The sequence below is a fragment of the Bubalus bubalis genome, chromosome 2 (assembly GCF_019923935.1).
Source record: "Bubalus bubalis isolate 160015118507 breed Murrah chromosome 2, NDDB_SH_1, whole genome shotgun sequence".
Taxonomy (NCBI): domain Eukaryota; kingdom Metazoa; phylum Chordata; class Mammalia; order Artiodactyla; family Bovidae; genus Bubalus; species Bubalus bubalis.
In genome coordinates this window covers 79,344,966-79,363,865 of record NC_059158.1, presented here as the reverse complement: position 1 = coordinate 79,363,865, position 18,900 = coordinate 79,344,966, and the positions used below count along the sequence as shown (strand labels likewise).

The 18,900-nt window shown below is 38.5% G+C and overlaps 1 protein-coding gene across 6 annotated transcripts in view; it reads right to left on the bottom strand.

Annotated features, from left to right (window-relative positions):
* ABCB11 (ATP binding cassette subfamily B member 11) overlaps positions 1 to 18,900 on the bottom strand; it is a 106,173-nt gene that overhangs the window by 35,045 nt on the left and 52,228 nt on the right. For all 6 annotated transcript variants that reach the window (XM_045163968.1, XM_045163967.1, XM_045163972.1 and 3 more), the window contains 7 exons: positions 13,907 to 14,020; positions 11,325 to 11,435; positions 8,945 to 9,070; positions 7,030 to 7,233; positions 5,019 to 5,189; positions 4,334 to 4,535; positions 1,877 to 1,952 (listed from right to left, as the gene is read on the bottom strand). In XM_045163968.1, the coding sequence (XP_045019903.1) occupies positions 1,877 to 1,952; positions 4,334 to 4,535; positions 5,019 to 5,189; positions 7,030 to 7,233; positions 8,945 to 9,070; positions 11,325 to 11,435; positions 13,907 to 14,020 (1,004 nt within the window). The remainder of the gene's footprint in view (positions 1 to 1,876; positions 1,953 to 4,333; positions 4,536 to 5,018; positions 5,190 to 7,029; positions 7,234 to 8,944; positions 9,071 to 11,324; positions 11,436 to 13,906; positions 14,021 to 18,900) is intronic.

Sequence of the window (18,900 nt, the reverse complement as noted above, 5' to 3'; positions counted from 1 at the left end):
CCCCCTCTGGTCTACCATAAACACCAGCGTTAGAATTCTGTCACTCCCCTTTTCAGACGGCTGCCCCTCCCTTCCTCGGAAGCTGTGCACCACTTCTCATCGGAAACAAAAACAGCTAATTTGGGAATATATGTGCTCTCTCTCTCAACATTATTATTTAGGAAATTATTGTCATCCATGGAAATTGTTCTTGAATCTAAAATATATTACTAAAGAGAGACTTAGGCATCAGACCGAGGAAATAAGATACAAATTAACATTTCAATTAGTCCTCTTAAAAAAAAAATCTGTCAGCATACACAATAAGATATTTTTAACAGACCTTCTTACTCAAACCTATAAATCTTTCTCTGTAGGAGGTTAATAGCTACTTTCTGTGTACAGGTTGTATTTCTGGGCTTTTCTCCCTAGTCACCAAAATGTAGAATTTGTAAGAACTAATGGCCAAATAAGAAATGTTTATATTAAAACGGTTATCTGGGCCTAATAGTAAACTGTAAGTAAACTATTTAGAATGGGAAAAATTCTGTTCATCTGAAAAATTAAGAAAATATTTATTTTCTTTTGACCTCACCATGAGATACATTCCTCTTTGCAACCTTTAACTTAGTGATCAAAAGAGATGCCTAGTCATTTTCTGGGTTTAAGAAGTTAGTTTATATCTTCAAACTGTGATTCTGATGACCCTTATAATTTTTTTCTTCCAATCAGAAAAAACATGGTGAAATAATTCATGCCAGATGTCCTTAAAAATTACCCAATAATTTTGGCAATTTTTATAGCTTTTACATTTGAACTATTGCTTTATTACCTGAAAAAATTCAATGAAACTAGCATTTCTTGAAATTTCCTGAATAGACTTGTTCTTAAAAGGAAAAATAAAACCCCTAAGCATAAAACCCAGTTGACTAGTCTTTGAATATTAAAAGTAAATAAATCTGTGTTTGAACTACTTGGAGTTGTTTCTAGAATATTATATTTTAAGCCTCTTTAACCATTTTTCAATAAACAATTAGCTATCTTGAATGAGCAAGTCATAAATTGAGCCTTTGTTTAGAGCACAGCCTTGAATCAAATATCCTAGAAATGAAGGGACCGGGTAGAGAAATGTCAGTCTATTGCCTACAAATAGTCTCCGAACTTAAGAAAAAAAGATCTTGAATAACTTTTTCACAAATACACACAAATACTCTTGGGCAGAATTTTTCTTAATATACAGACTTTTAACATTAAAGGAACTATTTTTTTTTAAACTTTTAAACCAGAATCGAAGATTAAATTTATAGTCTTGCTACACCACGCTCCAAAAATATGCTTTGGAAGTCAATGCCCACAGATTGACCCAGAAAAAAAAAGTTCATATTTAGGAAAATATGCTTTAAGTGTTAGATGACACACTCATATTTCATCTAGTTAAAGAATGATTTGACCTTGGATGGGGAACTCTAGGAGCAGAAATATCTGTAATTCAATTGCAGCTCAGGAGGTTAAAGAATGGAGCTAAAGGCATGAATCTGACTTCCATTTAAGACAGTGCTTCATACCACAGTTAACTCTGGGAGACAAGTCTAAACACAGATTTTTTAAAATCCCCTTTCTAAGCTCAACAAACAACATTTTAACTACAGAGCGTCTTTATCATGACCCCCTACCCTCAATAAAATGAGAAGCCAAATTTTAAAAACCTCTATGGATTGGAGACAGAAATGTCAATACGGCAACCTACGATTCATTTGCATGTTCACATTACACAAGACCTGGGGCTGTATTTAAGGGCTTCCCAAGTGTACCTGAGATATTGCCAGAAGATCTTAGCTGCAGAGGGTTCCTGAAGACATCTGAAAACTTTAAAATCTGCCCCGTTGCCTGAGCTTACCTTAAGCTAGCCTGGTAGCTCCCTCTGCTAAAGGTTTGTTTTCTCTCAAGTACGGCATCTTCGGTTTCATCTTTTCCTATTCAATACAACACAAGTGATCCCTTAGTGTATACAATAAGCAGAATCAAAGCAAAATAAGATTATTTACTATATTTGTATAGCATATCGTTATTATGTCTGACCTCAAACAACCTGTTAACTTTATTATTTTTTTTTAATTTTATTTTATTTTTAAACCTGAAACACTGTATTAGTTTTGCCAAACATCAAAACGAATCCGCCACAGGTATACATGTGCTCCCCATCCTGAACCCTCCTCCCTCCTCCCTCCCCACACCATCCCTCTGGGTCATCCCAGTGCACCAGCCCCAAGCATCCAGTATCGTGCATCGAACCTGGACTGGCAACTCGTTTCATACATGATATTACACGTTTCAATGCCATTCTCCCAAATCTTCCCACCCTCTCCCTCTCCAACAGAGTCCATAAGACTGTTCTATACCTCAGTGTCTCTTTTGCTGTCTTGTACACAGGGTTATTGTTACCATCTTTCTAAATTCCATATATATGCGTTAGTATACTGTATTGGTGTTTTTCTTTCTGGCTTACTTCACTCTGTATAATAGGCTCCAGTTTCATCCACCTCATTAGAACTGATTCAAATGTGTTCTTTTTAATGGCTGAGTAGTACTCCATTGTGTATATGTACCACAGCTTTCTTATCCATTCATCTGCTGATGGACATCTAGGTTGCTTCCATGTCCTGGCTATTATAAACAGTGCTGCGATGAACAATGGGGTACACATGTCTCTTTTCCTTCTGGTTTCCTCAGTGTGTATGCCCAGCAGTGGGATTGCTGGATCATAAGGCAGTTCTATTTTCAGTTTTTTAAGGAATCTCCACACTGTTCTCCATAGTGGCTGTACTAGTTTGCATTCCCACCAACAGTGTAAGAGGGTTCCCTTTTCTCCACACCCTCTCCAGCATTTATTACTTGTAGACTTTTGGATCGCAGCCATTCTGACTGGTGTGAAATGGTATCTCATAGTGGTTTTGATTTGCATTTCTCTGATAATGAGTGATGTTGAGCATCTTTTCATGTGTTTGTTAGCCATCTGTATGTCTTCTTTGGAGAAATGTCTATTTAGTTCTTTGACCCATTTTTTGATTGGGTCATTTATTTTTCTGGAGTTGAGCTGTAGGAGTTGCTTGTATATTTTTGAGATTAGTTGTTTGTCAGTTGCTTCATTTGCCATTATTTTCTCCCATTCTGAAGGCTGACTTTTCACCTTGCTAATAGTTTCCTTTGATGTGCAGAAGCTTTTAAGTTTAATTAGGTCCCATTTGTTTATTTTTGCTTTTATTTCCAATATTCTGGGAGGTGGTTGCAATAACTAAAAGCTAACACTTGTCCAGCACATTCTAACAACAAAAAAATTAAAAATACTCAGCAAGATTGAATCTTTTGAATTATATGATAGCCTGTGGTATCACCACAGAAATAGACACCTATAGCTGTAGCTGATATGAATGACAAAAAAATCTTGTGAGAAGCCCACTGAAAAGAAAAGTGAAAGCATTAGTTGCTCAGTTGTGTCCAACTCTTTTTGACACCAGGGACTGTAGCCATGGAATTCTCCAGCAAGAATACTGGAGTGGGTTGCCATTCCCTTCTTCAGGGGATCTTCCCAACCTAGGGATCAAACCCAGGACTCTTGCATTGCAGGCAGGTTCTTTACTGTCTGAGCCACCAGGGAAGTCTGAGAAATCCACTAGAGGTGGCAAAAAAAAAAAAAAAAAAAGTAGATGAACCAAATTAAAAAAAAATCTTTTCAGAATAAATCACATGTTCAATGTATACAGTCATTTTATCCAATAGTATTAACAAATCCAGATTTGATATGGGAGAGAAAGTTTGTAATGGATGCTTAACATAGGTTTAGGTAAACCACCAAATCCAGAGGTTAAGACTCCATGCCTCCACTGCAGGGGGCATGGGTTTGATCCCTTATCAGAGAATTGGATCCCACATGTCACATGATGTGGCCAAAAAAAAAAAAAAAAAAGAGGAAAATTCAGATTGAAATGGAGAAAGTATATTACATTAATGAAAATATGCATAAAACTTTTTAGTCGTTGTTTAATTCACTCAACCAAGAAGAAGAGAGCTCATACTGAGTGCAGGACATTCTAGGAAGACTCTCTTATTTGCAAAGTGTGAGGGGGAAAAAGGGGATGGCATTGAAATTTCTTCCACAGGAGACCTGGGTTTTAGCACTATGACTTGATCAATAACTAAACCTCCTGAGCATCTGTTCCTTCCTTTATCATCTATGTTATGTCCCCCAGGGCTTTGAGGAGAACAACTAAGACAATATATATTAAAATGCATAGAAATCCAAAAATATTATATATGCTAATTATTTAACATAATGTATAACTGAAAAGGCACTTGCCTTTTATGTCTTTTTCATTAAAGTCTTGGTCTCCTTGACTTTGCAGAGTTATTAGAGTGAAGTAAACGCCCTTCCTTTCCAACAGTTCTTCATGGGTGCCTCTTTCCACTGCTGTACCATGTTCAAAACCAATAATGACGTCTGCAGTTCTGATTGTAGATAGGCGATGAGCGACAGAAATGATTGTGTGCCCATGCTGAACCTGTGAGAATGTACAGTGCACTGAGTCAGACTGTAAGACAAAGCTGACGGTGCCATTTGGACTGTCTCAGAATCCACAAGTAAGTCAGGCTCGATCCCTAAATTCTTGAATAGGCTAAACAGACATTAGAAAATGTCAGCGTACTTTCTTGTGGCTAATAAACACATCACACGTTGCTCCAGTTGCTGCCATTAATCAACATCTTACACCCAAAATGTAAATTTTTAAAATCACATATTGTGAGTTAGACTTAACAAATTTTACATGTGCCGCCTTTAGAAGCAAATGATATGTCTTCTGTTCAACTGTGCAGAACATTGTGGTGAGCCAATATTTTCCAAACAGATACAATGACCCATGTAGTCCTTCTCTCTCTGTCTCTCGATGTCTCTCTTTCGCTTTCTACTCTCTTCACAGAGGCCTTTCCTACAACACAAGAATTCCCACACAGACTTACGAAAGGAACCTAGACTCTCAACAAACCTTACTCAGCGCCTCTTGCACCATGGCTTCGCTCTCATTGTCCAGTGCTGAGGTGGCCATGTCCAAAAGCAGGATCTTTGGGTTTCGAACAAGGGCTCTGGCAATGGCTATTCTTTGTTTCTGGCCGCCACTCATCTGGCCTCCTCCTTCCCCGACAAGAGTGTCAAATTGCTAGGAAGAAAGCAACATCAGTGATGAAGAGCAAGAATTTGATGGATCCTGACAGTGATCCATTCATTACAAAGGTCCCTTCTAGCTTCCTCCTCAAGCAGGAGTTTTCACACATCCATCTTTCACTTTTTAAAAAAACCCTTTCCCGAAACAGGTTATTATCTAATCAATATTTGTGTGTAAAATAAAGATATTGATTTATTCTTTTATTCTGGATGATTAAAGTGTTTCATTTTAGCTCAACTTCAATTAAAATGTTTCCACCACAATAAAAGTTAATCAGCATCCTGAAAATGCATCTTAGAGGATTAAAGCATATGTCAATTCCTTGTCTCTTTCTTCTAGCTAGATAACACAGAAAAGCACAACACTAAAGTTGTCTATATATTATGAATGAAGGATCAAAGTAGCTTTATAATCACTACCATGAACAGTGAAGTTACTATCCTGCATGCCCAGTATTACACTGGAATCTCAGAAGGGGGCGATGTGGTCAGTGTCTTATCTCACATTAGCAACACGAGTTGAGAATCTACCATGTAGAAAGTGTGGATCTGAGCTCTTTACACAGATCATCTCATTTAGTCCTGACTGATATGCTGTGAGGCAGGTACTACTATTCTCCTTAACGGATGGATAAAGTAACGCTGCAGTCTGAGGGGGTCAAGTAACTTGCCCAAGTTCATAAATCTTACAAGTGCAGAAGATTTGTCCGGAGGTGGTCTGATTCTGAAGCTTTATATTGTTTCACCACTAGACTATGTCATACACACAGCTGCAATTCTATTCATGCAGGCATTTTGGAAGGCTGAGAAGGACGTATTCTAGAGCACAGGCTGTGTAACCAGGACCACCTTGGATGAGAACCTTGCCTTGAGCAAGTGATTTGACCGCTTGGAAACTCAATTCTCCATCTGTAGATGGAGATAATAATATAGCTGCCTGACAGGATGATTGGGAGAGTTAAATGAACTAATAGCTGTGAAGTGCTTATAAAAGTACCTGATATGTAGTAAGCACTGCTGCTGCTAAGTCGTTTCAGTTGTGTCCGATTCTGTGCGACCCCATAAACGGCAGCCCACCAGGCTCCCCCGTCCCTGGGATTCTCCAGGCAAGAACACTGGAGTGGGTTGCCATTTCCTCCTCCAGTGCATGAAAGTGAAAAGTGAAAGTGAAATCGCTCAGCCGTGCCCGACTCTTCGCGCCCCCATGGACTGCAGCCTACCAGGCTCCTCCGTCCATGGGATTTCCCAGGCAAGAGTACTGGAGTGGGGTGCCATTGCCTTCTCCGGGAGTAAGCACTATATATGTGTTAAATAGTAATAATAATTCTTCTTTGATTTAGCAGACCATTGGCCAAGAAATCCATACAAGTATAATACTGAGTTGGTTTTTGTCATTGCTATCATATGAAATGAAGATAAATGAGGAAATTTTGAATATGTGAGACATAGTACTGAAGAGACAGTATTTGCAGCCCAAACACAAGACAATTTGAGAACAGTAACAGTTGCAGACATCAAAAGAGCATTGTGAAAGTTACCACCACACAACAAATTTATCATCTGCTTAGACAAATGTTTAAATAGATGAAATAAGGAACCTTTATCTATGTTAAAGCCAGCTTCTAAAAGAAGGTGCTGCAGTTTGGTAGATTTTAATGTATTAATCACATCATATTTTCAGACAAAGAGGGGAATTCAAAGTACATTTCCAGGCACAAAATGAAAACATGACATTGATAATTTAGAATGCAAATGAAAAACAATGCATATTACTATGTAAATTTTTTCCCTCTACGAATTCTGGGTTTCCCTCTGGAATGAGAGGCCAGGGGTACCTGTGGCAGGTCCATGATGAAGTTGTAGGCATTGGCTTCCTTGGCTGCTCGGACTATATCTTCCATTGTTGCATCTTTTCTGCCATAGCGAATGTTCTCTGCAATGGTGGTGGAAAACAGAACAGGCTCTTGCTCCACTATCCCAATCTGAGCTCTGAGCCACTGGATGTTAAGAGAGCGAATGTCATGGCCATCCAAGGTCACCTAGAGGACAAAACCCACAACATCACTTCTCTTGGAATCCTTCAAGATTCTGAATACTACTACCGTGCTATACTTGATCTATGAGGAGAAAAAATGAGACCCACACGATTGTGTAAAACAATTCCTCTTATAATGTGGTTGTTAATATAAGGATGACAATATAAATTGAAATCAAGTATAGCTGTAGGACAGTTCGTTGTAGAAACACAATTGATATAAAGGTTACTTAGTTTAGCTCAATTGGCCCAAGAATAGAAAAAGTTTTAATTTCTCAATAAAGAGTACAGTCAGTTATTCATCATACTTTAAATATTTCTATCTTTTGACTTGAAGCCAAAATGAACTTCAAAAGATACAAAGAAAATGACCAGTGGTCTCTATCTTGAGTATATGTGTATGTTTTAGAACACAATCTTACTTTCTGGCCTGATTCATCAAATGACACTCAGGTGTTCAAATGCAATTGAAACTATAAATGGGATAAGTAAATAAACATTACTACTAGCAAAAATATAAACATTTTATATAAAAAACATGATATCTATATATTCAGAGTATAATTATAGTGGTATGTAGCAAAGAATTCCCAGAGAATAAAGTGTCTGTGAAAAAAGAAAACCTTATCACATTTGCTGTGTCACTCTGACAGTACCTGCATTATATAGAGCTCATTGCATGGAAGAAGTCATTTAATATACAGTCAAGTGATTCTATCTCAAGGCATCAAGGAGATGTTAACAAGAATGATTATGAGGCAGAGTGAAAAGAGTCTTTGACATCCAACAGATCTGGGTTCAAATCTGAGGCAACTCTCAATTTCTCTGCTTCCTTATTTGTAAAATGGGAATATTTATCTTTGGAAGTTGCTGTGAAAATAAGTAATGATCTCTATAAAGTACTTGACATATAATGTGTGATAAATAGCAATTATTAATATTTTTTTAGTTTCAGTCTATATTTACAGTCAGACAAACACAAGGAGAAAGAGACTAAGTAGTTTGCAAAAATAATGTAATTATTTTTAGACCTGACATCTCAGAGTAACAATCAAGAACTGTTCTCTGTTAATGCTGGCCATGTAAGCTTTCTTATGCTTAGTGTTTGGAAAACTTTAGGGAATAATAACAATTTTGTTATAATACGAAGAAAGAAATGGAAATTTTCCCTCACTGAAAAGGCAGCAATACCATTTTGAACTTATCTGTACATTCAGTTACATCACTGAGCAGATGGACTGATTATTCATCGAACACAACTACTATGGAGAGAATTCGTCCATTTGGTTTAGTCAAAAAAAATCATTAAGTCAGACTTTGATCCCTGGGAAGATCCCACATGCCGCAGGTTACAGCCAAAAAACCAAACCAAACAAACCATTAACTGAACTACGCAGATGTCAAAGCGCTGTCAGTGTTTGCTAGGTGTTTGCGTTTGACCAATATGTCACCATTTTCAATCTCCTATCCCCAGGTGGCTCACTGACAAAGAATCTGTCTGCCAATGCAGGAGAGGCAGAAGACACAGGTTCCATCCCTGGGTCAGAAAGATCCTCTGGAGTAGGAAATGGCATGCCACTCCAATATTCTTGCCTCAAAAATTCCATAGACAGAGGAGCCTGGTGGGCTAGTCCATGGGGTTGCAAAGAGTTGGACATGACTGAGCATCCATGTACACATCCCCGTGTATTAAGAAGTTTCTAGAAGATACACACCATGCCTTCAGTGGGATCATAGAATCGCTGAATGAGCTGCAGTGCTGTGCTTTTCCCAGCTCCACTGGATCCTACCATAGCTGTCACTTCCCCTGATTTAATGACTGTGCTAAGTTTATTTAAAATCTGCAGAGAAAAGAAAAGAACAATGTTCAGATCATCATCAATTAGGCTACAAGTTAGAACACTTTGTTAGGACACTGTGTATGTGTTTACTTATGCCCTCATAGCAACAGCCATTGATTTTCATCAATAACCAGAAAAATTAGTAAACAGTGCTAGGATGTGGTTTTAGCATTTAGCACATTACTTAGTCATAAACTAATAGCCATAGCCAACAAATAAAATGACGTGTGGTAACACTGTTGAAGTTAATAAGCCAGGCCAACCTCAAAAACTATGTTCCAAAATCTAATTTAAAACATTTCTGACATGCCAGGATACCTCAAGGAGACTGTCCCAATTAGCTTAGGGGAGAAAGTCACTTAACAGTAAGACTTTGTTAAAGCAAACTACTGGCATTGAGAATAGAAGATAAAACAGGAATGAAATAAATGTATTTCAGTTCAACTGGTATTCGTTGAACAGCTGTCTCTGAACAGATATTATAAAGGAAGTTTTTAGCCATTTATTCAAAAATGTTTACTGAGTAAGTACAACCTTGTTATTTATATTTCACTAGGCACTTTTACATTGAATGTTTATATATGTATGTGTGTTGTAACTAAGAATATACTTCAGAAATATCAGAATATACATGTACCTATCTTATATACATATATAAGTATGCATGTATGATGTATATTTGTTTCTATGTGTGTATATATATATATATAAATTTACTTATGTTACAACTATGTAGTATTAAAATTAAGTTGCATTTCCATGACCTCTGTGGGGATATAGAAATATTAAGGAAGGGTAGCTAACTATGGAAAACAATCAAAGTTTCCTCAAAATATTAAAAATGGAACTGCCAAGGGATCCCGAAATTTCACTTCTGTGTATTTATCAGAAAAAAACAGCAACATTAATTTGAAAAGATACATGCATACCAGTGTTCACTGCAGTATTATTTACAATAGCCAAGATATGGAGGCAATCTAAATAGATCAATAGATGAATGAGTAAATAAAATGTGGTATATATATATAGACATCTTCTATACTCATTTATCTATTGAAGAATATATATATGTATACATACGCATATGTATACACACATACACACAAAGGAATTTATTCATACATAAAAAACTAAATATTGGTGTTTGTGACAACATGGATGAATCTAGAAAGTATTATGCTAAGTGAACTATCAGACAGAGAAGGACAAATACTGTATGATCTCACTTATATGTAGAATCTAAAAAATAAAATAAGCAAACAAGCAAAACAAAATGAAAACAGACTCAGAGATACAGAGAACAAATGAGTGATTGCCAGAAGGGGAAATATGTGAAGGGGTTAAGGAGGTAGAAGCCTGAATTTATAAAATAAATAAGGCACGTGGACATAATATACACCATAAGGAATATGGTCAATAATATTGTAATGATTTTGGGTAGGGGCAGATGATAGCTAGACTTACCACAGTGATCATTTCATAATGTATGCAAGTATCTAATTGCTATGTAGTACACCTGAAAGTTGTACAATATTGTGCATCAATTATTTTTCAATTAAAAGTAAATAAATGAAAAGAAAAAGATACTCTGTTAAAAATGAGGAATAAGTCTCCTCTCCTTCCAAAGCCAGTTCTTTTAGAGAAGTAGATTCTGCTTCCTGTAGGGTAAATTGCCTTTAAAGACACTTGCTCAGTAGGCGTGGGAACAGTGTAAATTTTCTTCACCTTGTGCCCAGAACAATTGCATAGTACAAGACAGTGATTATAAGATTACAAAATTACCTTTCCTTTAAGGACTGATCTAATGATCCTTGTAAACATGGATAGGAAGTAAAAAATTTCAGAGAGCAGCTTTCCTTTGCCACTTCCTGCCCCACCCAGGCAGGGTTCGACCTTCTGCAGCCTCTAAAGAGAGGCTTGGCACGGCTGTCCTGGATTGTTCTGATTGCCTTGCAGTTTGTTTAGCCTGCTCTCACAGTGACAGGACCTGCCACTCGTTTCAACAGGGTGTCACTCGGCTGACTTAACCTGAATGTGCTACCAAACTGTTCCTACCAAAGAGATTTGTATATTATTATTATTAGCACAAGGAATGTGGTTAGTGGCCTAAGGAACAAAACCTGAGGACACTTCCAGAGAAACATGCCTCTGTGCCTTGTTCCTGGAAAATAAGTCATGCTTCAGAAAAACAAATAATTTGTGGCTCTGGAAATGAATCATCAAAGAAGAAAATTGGGAAAAGATTGGCACGTACCTTCACCTCTGGTCTGGAAGGATAGTGGAAGGTCACATTATGGAATTCAATTTCACCCTTAATTCGATCCAGCTTGTAACCATCTTCTGACATACAGTCAATGAGGGGTTTCTGAAGTGGAATGGAAAAGAGATAGAGCAATGGCATGTATAACATGCATTTACTGTCCATCTCAGTTTGAATTTATTCATAACACAGAACAGCAATCAGGCTAAACATTGCCAAAGATAAGCTGCTTCCACATTAAATTGTATTAATAATAGTAATAATATTCACTAACACTTCTTGGGAAATTAATGTTGAGATGTTTACTGTGTAATTACTATTGCTATATAATTGTATTAAAATATATTATATATTACATATATTATGTAGATTTATATATAACCAAACTTACATAAATAATGTATAATTAATTATAATTAAAACTGCTGATAATCATATAATTGGTATAAAACATTATCACATTAATTTAATTTAATTAGTATTTATTTTCTATTACTATGACATATTTTATATAGTGAAAATATCACAATATAATATATGGTATTAATCTGTAATTAATATATTGGTATATAATATATTGATATTATTATGGAGTATTATAATATTGAGATACCCAAGAAGACAATCTACAGGTGTTTTAATGTTTTTTCTTTTATGTGATCATCACCATAACCTAACTTGACAGATGATACACATTTGTTCATTGAGGAAGTAGAGGAGTCTCAAGAGGTCAAGATCCAATAATATCCTACATTTGACTATTGTAGATGATGATTGACACTAACTGAATGTTCTCAAGTGGTGTCTTCAAATGCCACCAACTTTTTTAATCAACATGCTGAATTTCACCTCCATGGCTCTTAGTAGTGAGCCTAATTCAGAACTTAACCATGGTGGATAATCAGACCAGAGTGAGGGTTGTCTCCTGCTACCAGAACACTCAGGGCCAACTTCTTCCTTCTCTTACTCTAGTGAGAGAAACTCATCATCCTATCTCTTTTGGGGGCTACAGTGTCATCTATTCCTCCTTCTTTATTCTTAAATTTTTAAATGCCTTAATTTTTTGTAATAGTTTCAAGGGAGTTTTAGACACATCTTATTTGAGCATACAACAATGCCAAGAATGAGGTAGAATTTGGATAGCTCTACATGGTTTTCAACTATCTTTCTATAAAGCCCCATAAATGAAACCCCAAAATATAAAACAGATAAAGTGATGGACAGTTTCCTCAGGCAGATTCTAATCTCACCAACACTAACAATGTAGGGACCCACAACGCACGTCTGGATTTCCAGGGCTTCTGACTCAGTCCTGGGCATCTTCTCAGAGATGTTCTTAGATTTTGACCTTTCTATCTTGACGTCCAATGTGCTCCAATAGATTAATCGGGAAACTCTTAGCTAGGCTACCAGGGTCAAAGCCTGTAGACTTTCTGTCACATTTAGAAGTTAATCTAATCTTATGAACTGGGTTTTAAAGTCCTGTGTGATCTGGCCACTTCCCATCTCTCCATCTTCTCTCTTGCTCACTCTGTTCAGTCACACTGACTTTGTTTTATTTCCTTGCACTCACCAAGCCCTGTTCCAACCTGGAGGTCTCTCCCATGAATATGCTCCCTGCTCTTACCTCCCAGGCATCACTCCTCTCCTAAGTACTTTTTTGTATGGCTGACTCACCTGCTTTGGTTCTCAGTTCATAACTGGTGTCACTGTCACTCAATATAAAGTCTCCTTCCCCTACCCCAGCTGCTATTGCAGTGACCTGTTTTATTTCCATTACTGTACTTGCTGCTGCTTCTTAGTCGTTCAGTTGTGTCCAACTCGTTGCAACCACTTAGACTGTAGCCCGCCAGGCTCCCCTGTCCATGGAGATTCTCCAAGCAAGAATACTGGAGTGGGTTTCCATGCCCTCCTGCAGGGGATCTTCCCAAGCCAGGATCGAACCACATCTCCCTAATTGCAGGCAGATTCTTTACCTTCTGAGGCACCATTGCACTTATCACTGTCTAATATTATCCTATCTTTGGATATGTCTACTTCGTTAATGCTATTTCAAATCCTGAAAGATGATTTCAGAGTACCTCCAGTACTTTGGCCACCTCATGCGAAGAGTTGACTCATTGGAAAAGACTCTAATGCTGGGAGGGATTGGGGGCAGGAGGAGAAGGGGACGACAGAGAATGAGATGGCTGGATGGCATCACTGACTCGATGGACGTGAGTCTGGGTGAACTCTGGGAGTTGGTGATGGACAGGGAGGCCTGGCGTGCTGCGATTCATGGGGTCGCAAAGAGTCGGACACCACTGAGCGACTGAACTGACTGACTGATTGACTGACTTCGTTAATGCCTATTTCCCATATGATATGAGAGGAGGGGCCTTATTTGCTGTATTTCACTCTTGCACTCCCATCTCATACTGTGGTCTGGCTCATGACAGTACTTATTAAGTATTGCTGAATTAAGGGCATTGTGATAGTTCCTTATATTTTTTAACACTGAGGATAAATTCCTCATGAGTTCATTTCTCTCCCTGCCCTCAACTTGCTAATGGCCTTTACTTTTGGCTTTTACATACCCGGTCTATTGTCTCAAAGATGCTGGCGGCTGCAGCACGCCCAGCTGCAAAGGCTTCCAAACAGGGAGAGGCATTGCCAAGATTTAAAGCTCCTACTATGACACTGAGGAAAATCTGAAATAAAAAGAGATAAACATAGTTTTCATCAGTTTGTAAATAGTGTTCATTGTCATTTAGGCTATCCATGTGAACTCAAAAATTTCTCAGAAATATTCTTCCATGGGAGTTTTTTTTTTGTTTTTTTTTTTTTTAATGGCTGTGAGCAGACCACCTTAGGTCTTTGTTGGTCAGAGACATGCAGTCCTTATCACTTGGTCCTCTCCATAGGACAGCTCACAACATGGCTTTTTTAAAAAATTTATTTATTTTAATTAATTAATTTTGTTGTTGCATTTGGTCTTCATTGCTGCATGCAGGCTTTCTCTAGATGCATCTCTTCAATTTGATGTGCAGGCTTCTCGTTGCAGTGGCTTCTCTTGTGGCGCATAGGCTTTAGCTGTGAGGGCTTCGGCAGTTGCAGCACATGGGCTCATAGTTGCAGCTCTTGGGCTCTAGAGCATGGGCTCGTAGTTGTGGCACATGGGCTTAGCTGCTCCTCAACATGTGGAATCTTTCTAGACCAGAGATCGAACTAATGTCCCCTACCTGGGCAGGCAGATTCCTATTCATTGCACCACCAGGGAAGTTCCTTCTGTGGGAGTTTGAAAGCTAAATAACTCTTTGAAAACACTTGGGATAGCTTTTGTTCTGTCAAGTATCTCCAATTTTTCTACTGTTATGATTTAAAAGAATATATTATTTTTGATTGAACATCACTATTCTACAAAGAATAACATGTTTTTAGGTCAGTAAGAGGTGTAAGTAAGGCAGCATATAGACACTGAGTGAGTTAGAGTCATGACACAAGAATTTGATTCATTATATAAAGAGCCTTACAATGGTTTTCTGGTGAAAGGGTTACTGAAACAATAAAGACACTATTATTAGCTTGACTATCCTAGAGTTTGTTACATGCAATATGTGCTTACTGCTACTGCTACATTCCTGCTACTAGTGAAGTAATTTTTAGGATAACTACTGCTATACCTGGCTTCCCAGGTGATGCTAGTGGTAAAAAACCCACCTGCCAATGCAGGTAGACGTAAGAGATGAGGGTTTGCTCCCTGGGTTGGGAAGATCCCATGGAGGAGGGCTCGACAACCCACTCTAGTATTCTTGCCTGGAGAATTCCGTGAACACAGGATCCTGACAGGCTGCAGTCCATAGGGTCACAAAGGGTTGGACACGACTGAAGCTACTTCCCACTCATGCATGCACAGTTATACCACTACCACCAGTAATAATAACAATAATAATAAGGCATGTTTCTAAGTGCTTTACTTGTATTATTTCATTTAATCCTTACAATAATAGAGAAAACAGAGGTGTATGGAGGCTGCCTAACTTACTTAATGTCTCAGTGTGTATTAAGTGGTAGAGCACTATTTGAGACAGGGCTTCCCTGACAGTTCAGTTGGTTAGGAATCTGCCTGCAATGTAGGAGACCCCGGTTCGATTCCTGGGTTGGGAAGATCCACTGGAGAAGGGATAGGCTACCTACTCCAGTATTCTTGGGCTTCCCTTGTGGCTCAGCTGGTAAAGAATCCGCCTGCAATGTGGAAGACCTCGGTTCGATCCCTGGATTGGGAAGATCCCCTGGAGAAGGGAAAGGCTACCCACTCCAGTATTCTGGCCTGGAGAATTCCATAGACTGTACAGTCCATGGGGTCACAAAAAGTCAGACATGATGGAGTGACTTTCACTTTCTCCATTCACATTTTGTTCAGCTCTCAGGCTCATCTGCTGCTATTGCACACAAGTGGAGTAGCCAGCTTCCTGGGTAGAGCTGGGGAAGATGTTCTTTGACTCATAAACCTGGCCATCTCACTAAGTTAGGGGAAGGCTACCTGATCATGATCAGTTGTTCCTAGCCAACAGCACTGTTTTTACCAGTGCTGTTTGTAAAGGAAGAGGCAATTCCTCATGCTGGCCTCTAGGATGAGCACATGATTCTTTCTCTCTACCCTTTCAACCAAAGAATGATTATTTGTCACATGACTCACATGGAGGCTATTTCCTTGGTCGCCGTCTATTGAGGATTGGAGTTATTTGCTGAGCTAAAATAAAGGTTGACTCCTGCTCGAATGTAGTCTTTTTCAGGTAATCAAGTGATCCTAGTCTGTGGTAGTTCCATGAGCTGTATTCTTCCCATGGATTATATCACATCAGAACAAAATGCCCCAGAATTCTTCCCCATTCTCTTTTTCCCTTATGGCTAGGCCATGGGGCTTCTCAGAGCCTGCTATCCATCTCCTCCCTCTCCAATATCCTCTCTATTCTATATATCATGATGCTGCGGGCCAGCTTCTTGACATCTCCCTGAATTCCCTAGGCTATGCATGGAGATAAACATTCTCTCTTCATCTGTTCTCCATCTGTCCTTCTGTCCTTTTCCTTAATTATGGCAGGTATTCCTCCCATGGGCAGATTACTTAATCTCTCAAGCCCCGATTTCAATATTGATAACATGGGGAAAATGACTGCATATATGTCAAGGAGTTTTTACAGGGATTAAATGATAATGTGTGTAGAGATGATTAATCTAAGGACAGCTATGGAAATAATAGTGATGATGGTGATGAGAGAAGTGAGATTCCACATAGGAAGTGATAAGATGAACAGACAGAACAGTTCTTGTTCTTGGTTTAATTTTCCACATGTACTGGTTCAAGAGTTGGTAAACATTTTCCATAAAGGACCTGTTAGTAAAGATTTTAGACTTTTCAGGCCATATGGGCTAAAGCAGTTATTCAACTCAATTCCTCAACTATGAAGGACAAAACCATTCATAGACAGTAGGAAAAAAGTGACTGTGGCTATGTTCCAATAAAATGTCATTTACAAAAACAGGCCACAGTCTCGATTTGATTTGTGGACCATTGTTTGCTGACCCTTGGTCTAGATTCTAGACCAATTCACTAGCGGCCTAAATTGAAGTTTGAAGTCAAACGCTTGATCAGCCTGGTTTTTGTAAGCATTACCTGAAATGAATGTCTCTCTTGGGGTTCTTAGGTGAAGAGTGAATGAGACAGAAAGTAAAAGTATTAGCTGCTCTGTTGTGTCTGACTCTTTGGAACACCGCCCCCTGCCCCCCCGCCCCCGCCCACCACCAGGCTCTTCTGTCCATGGAATTCTCCAGATGAGAATACTGGAGCCGGTTGCCACCCCCTTCTCCAGGGAATCCTCCCAACCCAGGGATCCAATCTGGGTCTCCTGCATTGCACGCACTAATACCATTGCAGGAGCTAGCACATCTCCTAGTAGACCATCATCTCTCATTCCAAATATCACACTCTTTAGCCCTGTAAACATTAGTGTGGGAAGAAAGTAGGCAAAAGAAGCCTCTGAGGAACAGTGTATCTGTGAGTGTGCTATGCTGGAGAGGGGATCTGTGCACAGAAAACAAACTTGTGGTTACCAAAGGAGAGGGGAGTAGGGGAGGGATGAATTGGGAGTTTGAGACTAGCAGATGCAAACTATTATATATAGAATGATAAACAACAAGGACCTACTGCATAGCACAGGGAACTATCAATGTATTCAATATTTTATAATAACCTATAATGGAGAAGTACCTGAAAAAGAATATATATATGTATATATGTATAACTGAATCACTTTCCTATACACCTGAAACTAACACAACATGGTAAATCAACTTTACTTCAATTAAATAAATAAAATGAAATCTGTGGCCCTTTGGAAGAGATTCAGAAACAGGAAAACAGTGCTTAATGAGTCGGGTCCCAGAATCACAGAAATCTGGGCTCAGATCCCACCCTCCGCTACTTGGCATATAATTCTCACCTCATGGCTCCATCTCATTTTTAAGTGGTGGCATAATGGCATCAGTTACAGAATGAAGTTGTGAAGATTACACATGGTAATTATATTAAATACTTCACTCAGTGCTTGACACCTTGTATACACTAAATAATGCACCTCTCTATTACTGCTGTTACTTTTTCATTACTGAGTCCTGAAACTTAAAAGGGGCATGAAAGAGCAGACTTCAGCACCATTCAGTTCCCTTTTATCTTTTTTTTGTAATAGATCACAGAGTGCGGTTTTTGTCTATGTACAAGTGATACTAATTACAGCCATTTATGTGAACTACTTACCATTTAGGCCCAATTACCATGCAGCCAATAATGATTTTGTGCATCACAAAATGTGTTAGATTAACCTAATTGTTAATTAGTTTAGTGGATTAAAAACACTCAGCTCGTGCAAACTCAGCCTTAATAGTTCGCAGCTCAGAGCATGGCCAATAAAGTGCATGCACATGCAAGAGAGAGAAAGAGAAAGAACCAGAAAGGGAATGCTTACCAACAATCATACTGTTAAAGATTGTCTCTCCTCTTCCCAAAGAAAATTTTCTTAAGATATAAATGGTGGCTTACAAGGAGTAAGAGGTGAGGTTAGTAACTGATGATTAAAAGTTAGAGACATATTACATATCATGTCTGCACATAGTAAGTACTCAAAAAATATCAGTTGACAGAAGGAATTCTTATAGAAGGTATACAGTAGCCTATAATCCCCTGGGCAGGAAACTTCAAGGTGAAACCTTGTGAAATGAGTTAAACAAGGTTGCCATTAGACTGAGGTAGCCTTAATGCCTTAGCAGGTTATTTAAGCCACAAAAACCTAAGCCTGAATGCCTCAAGGCTAAGAAATCAAAATCTAAGGACAAAGCTAAATGACAAACAGCCAAAGAGGCTTTCCAAAATAAGGCAACTACCTCCCGGAGTTAGGTAAAATTAATGTCCGTTGAGCCGCTGATGCTATCTAGCCACCTGGTATGCTGCAGTCCATGGGGTCACAAAGAGTAGGACACAACTTAGCAACTAAAATAACAACAAAATAAGGCAATTACTTAAGCTACAGCCAGC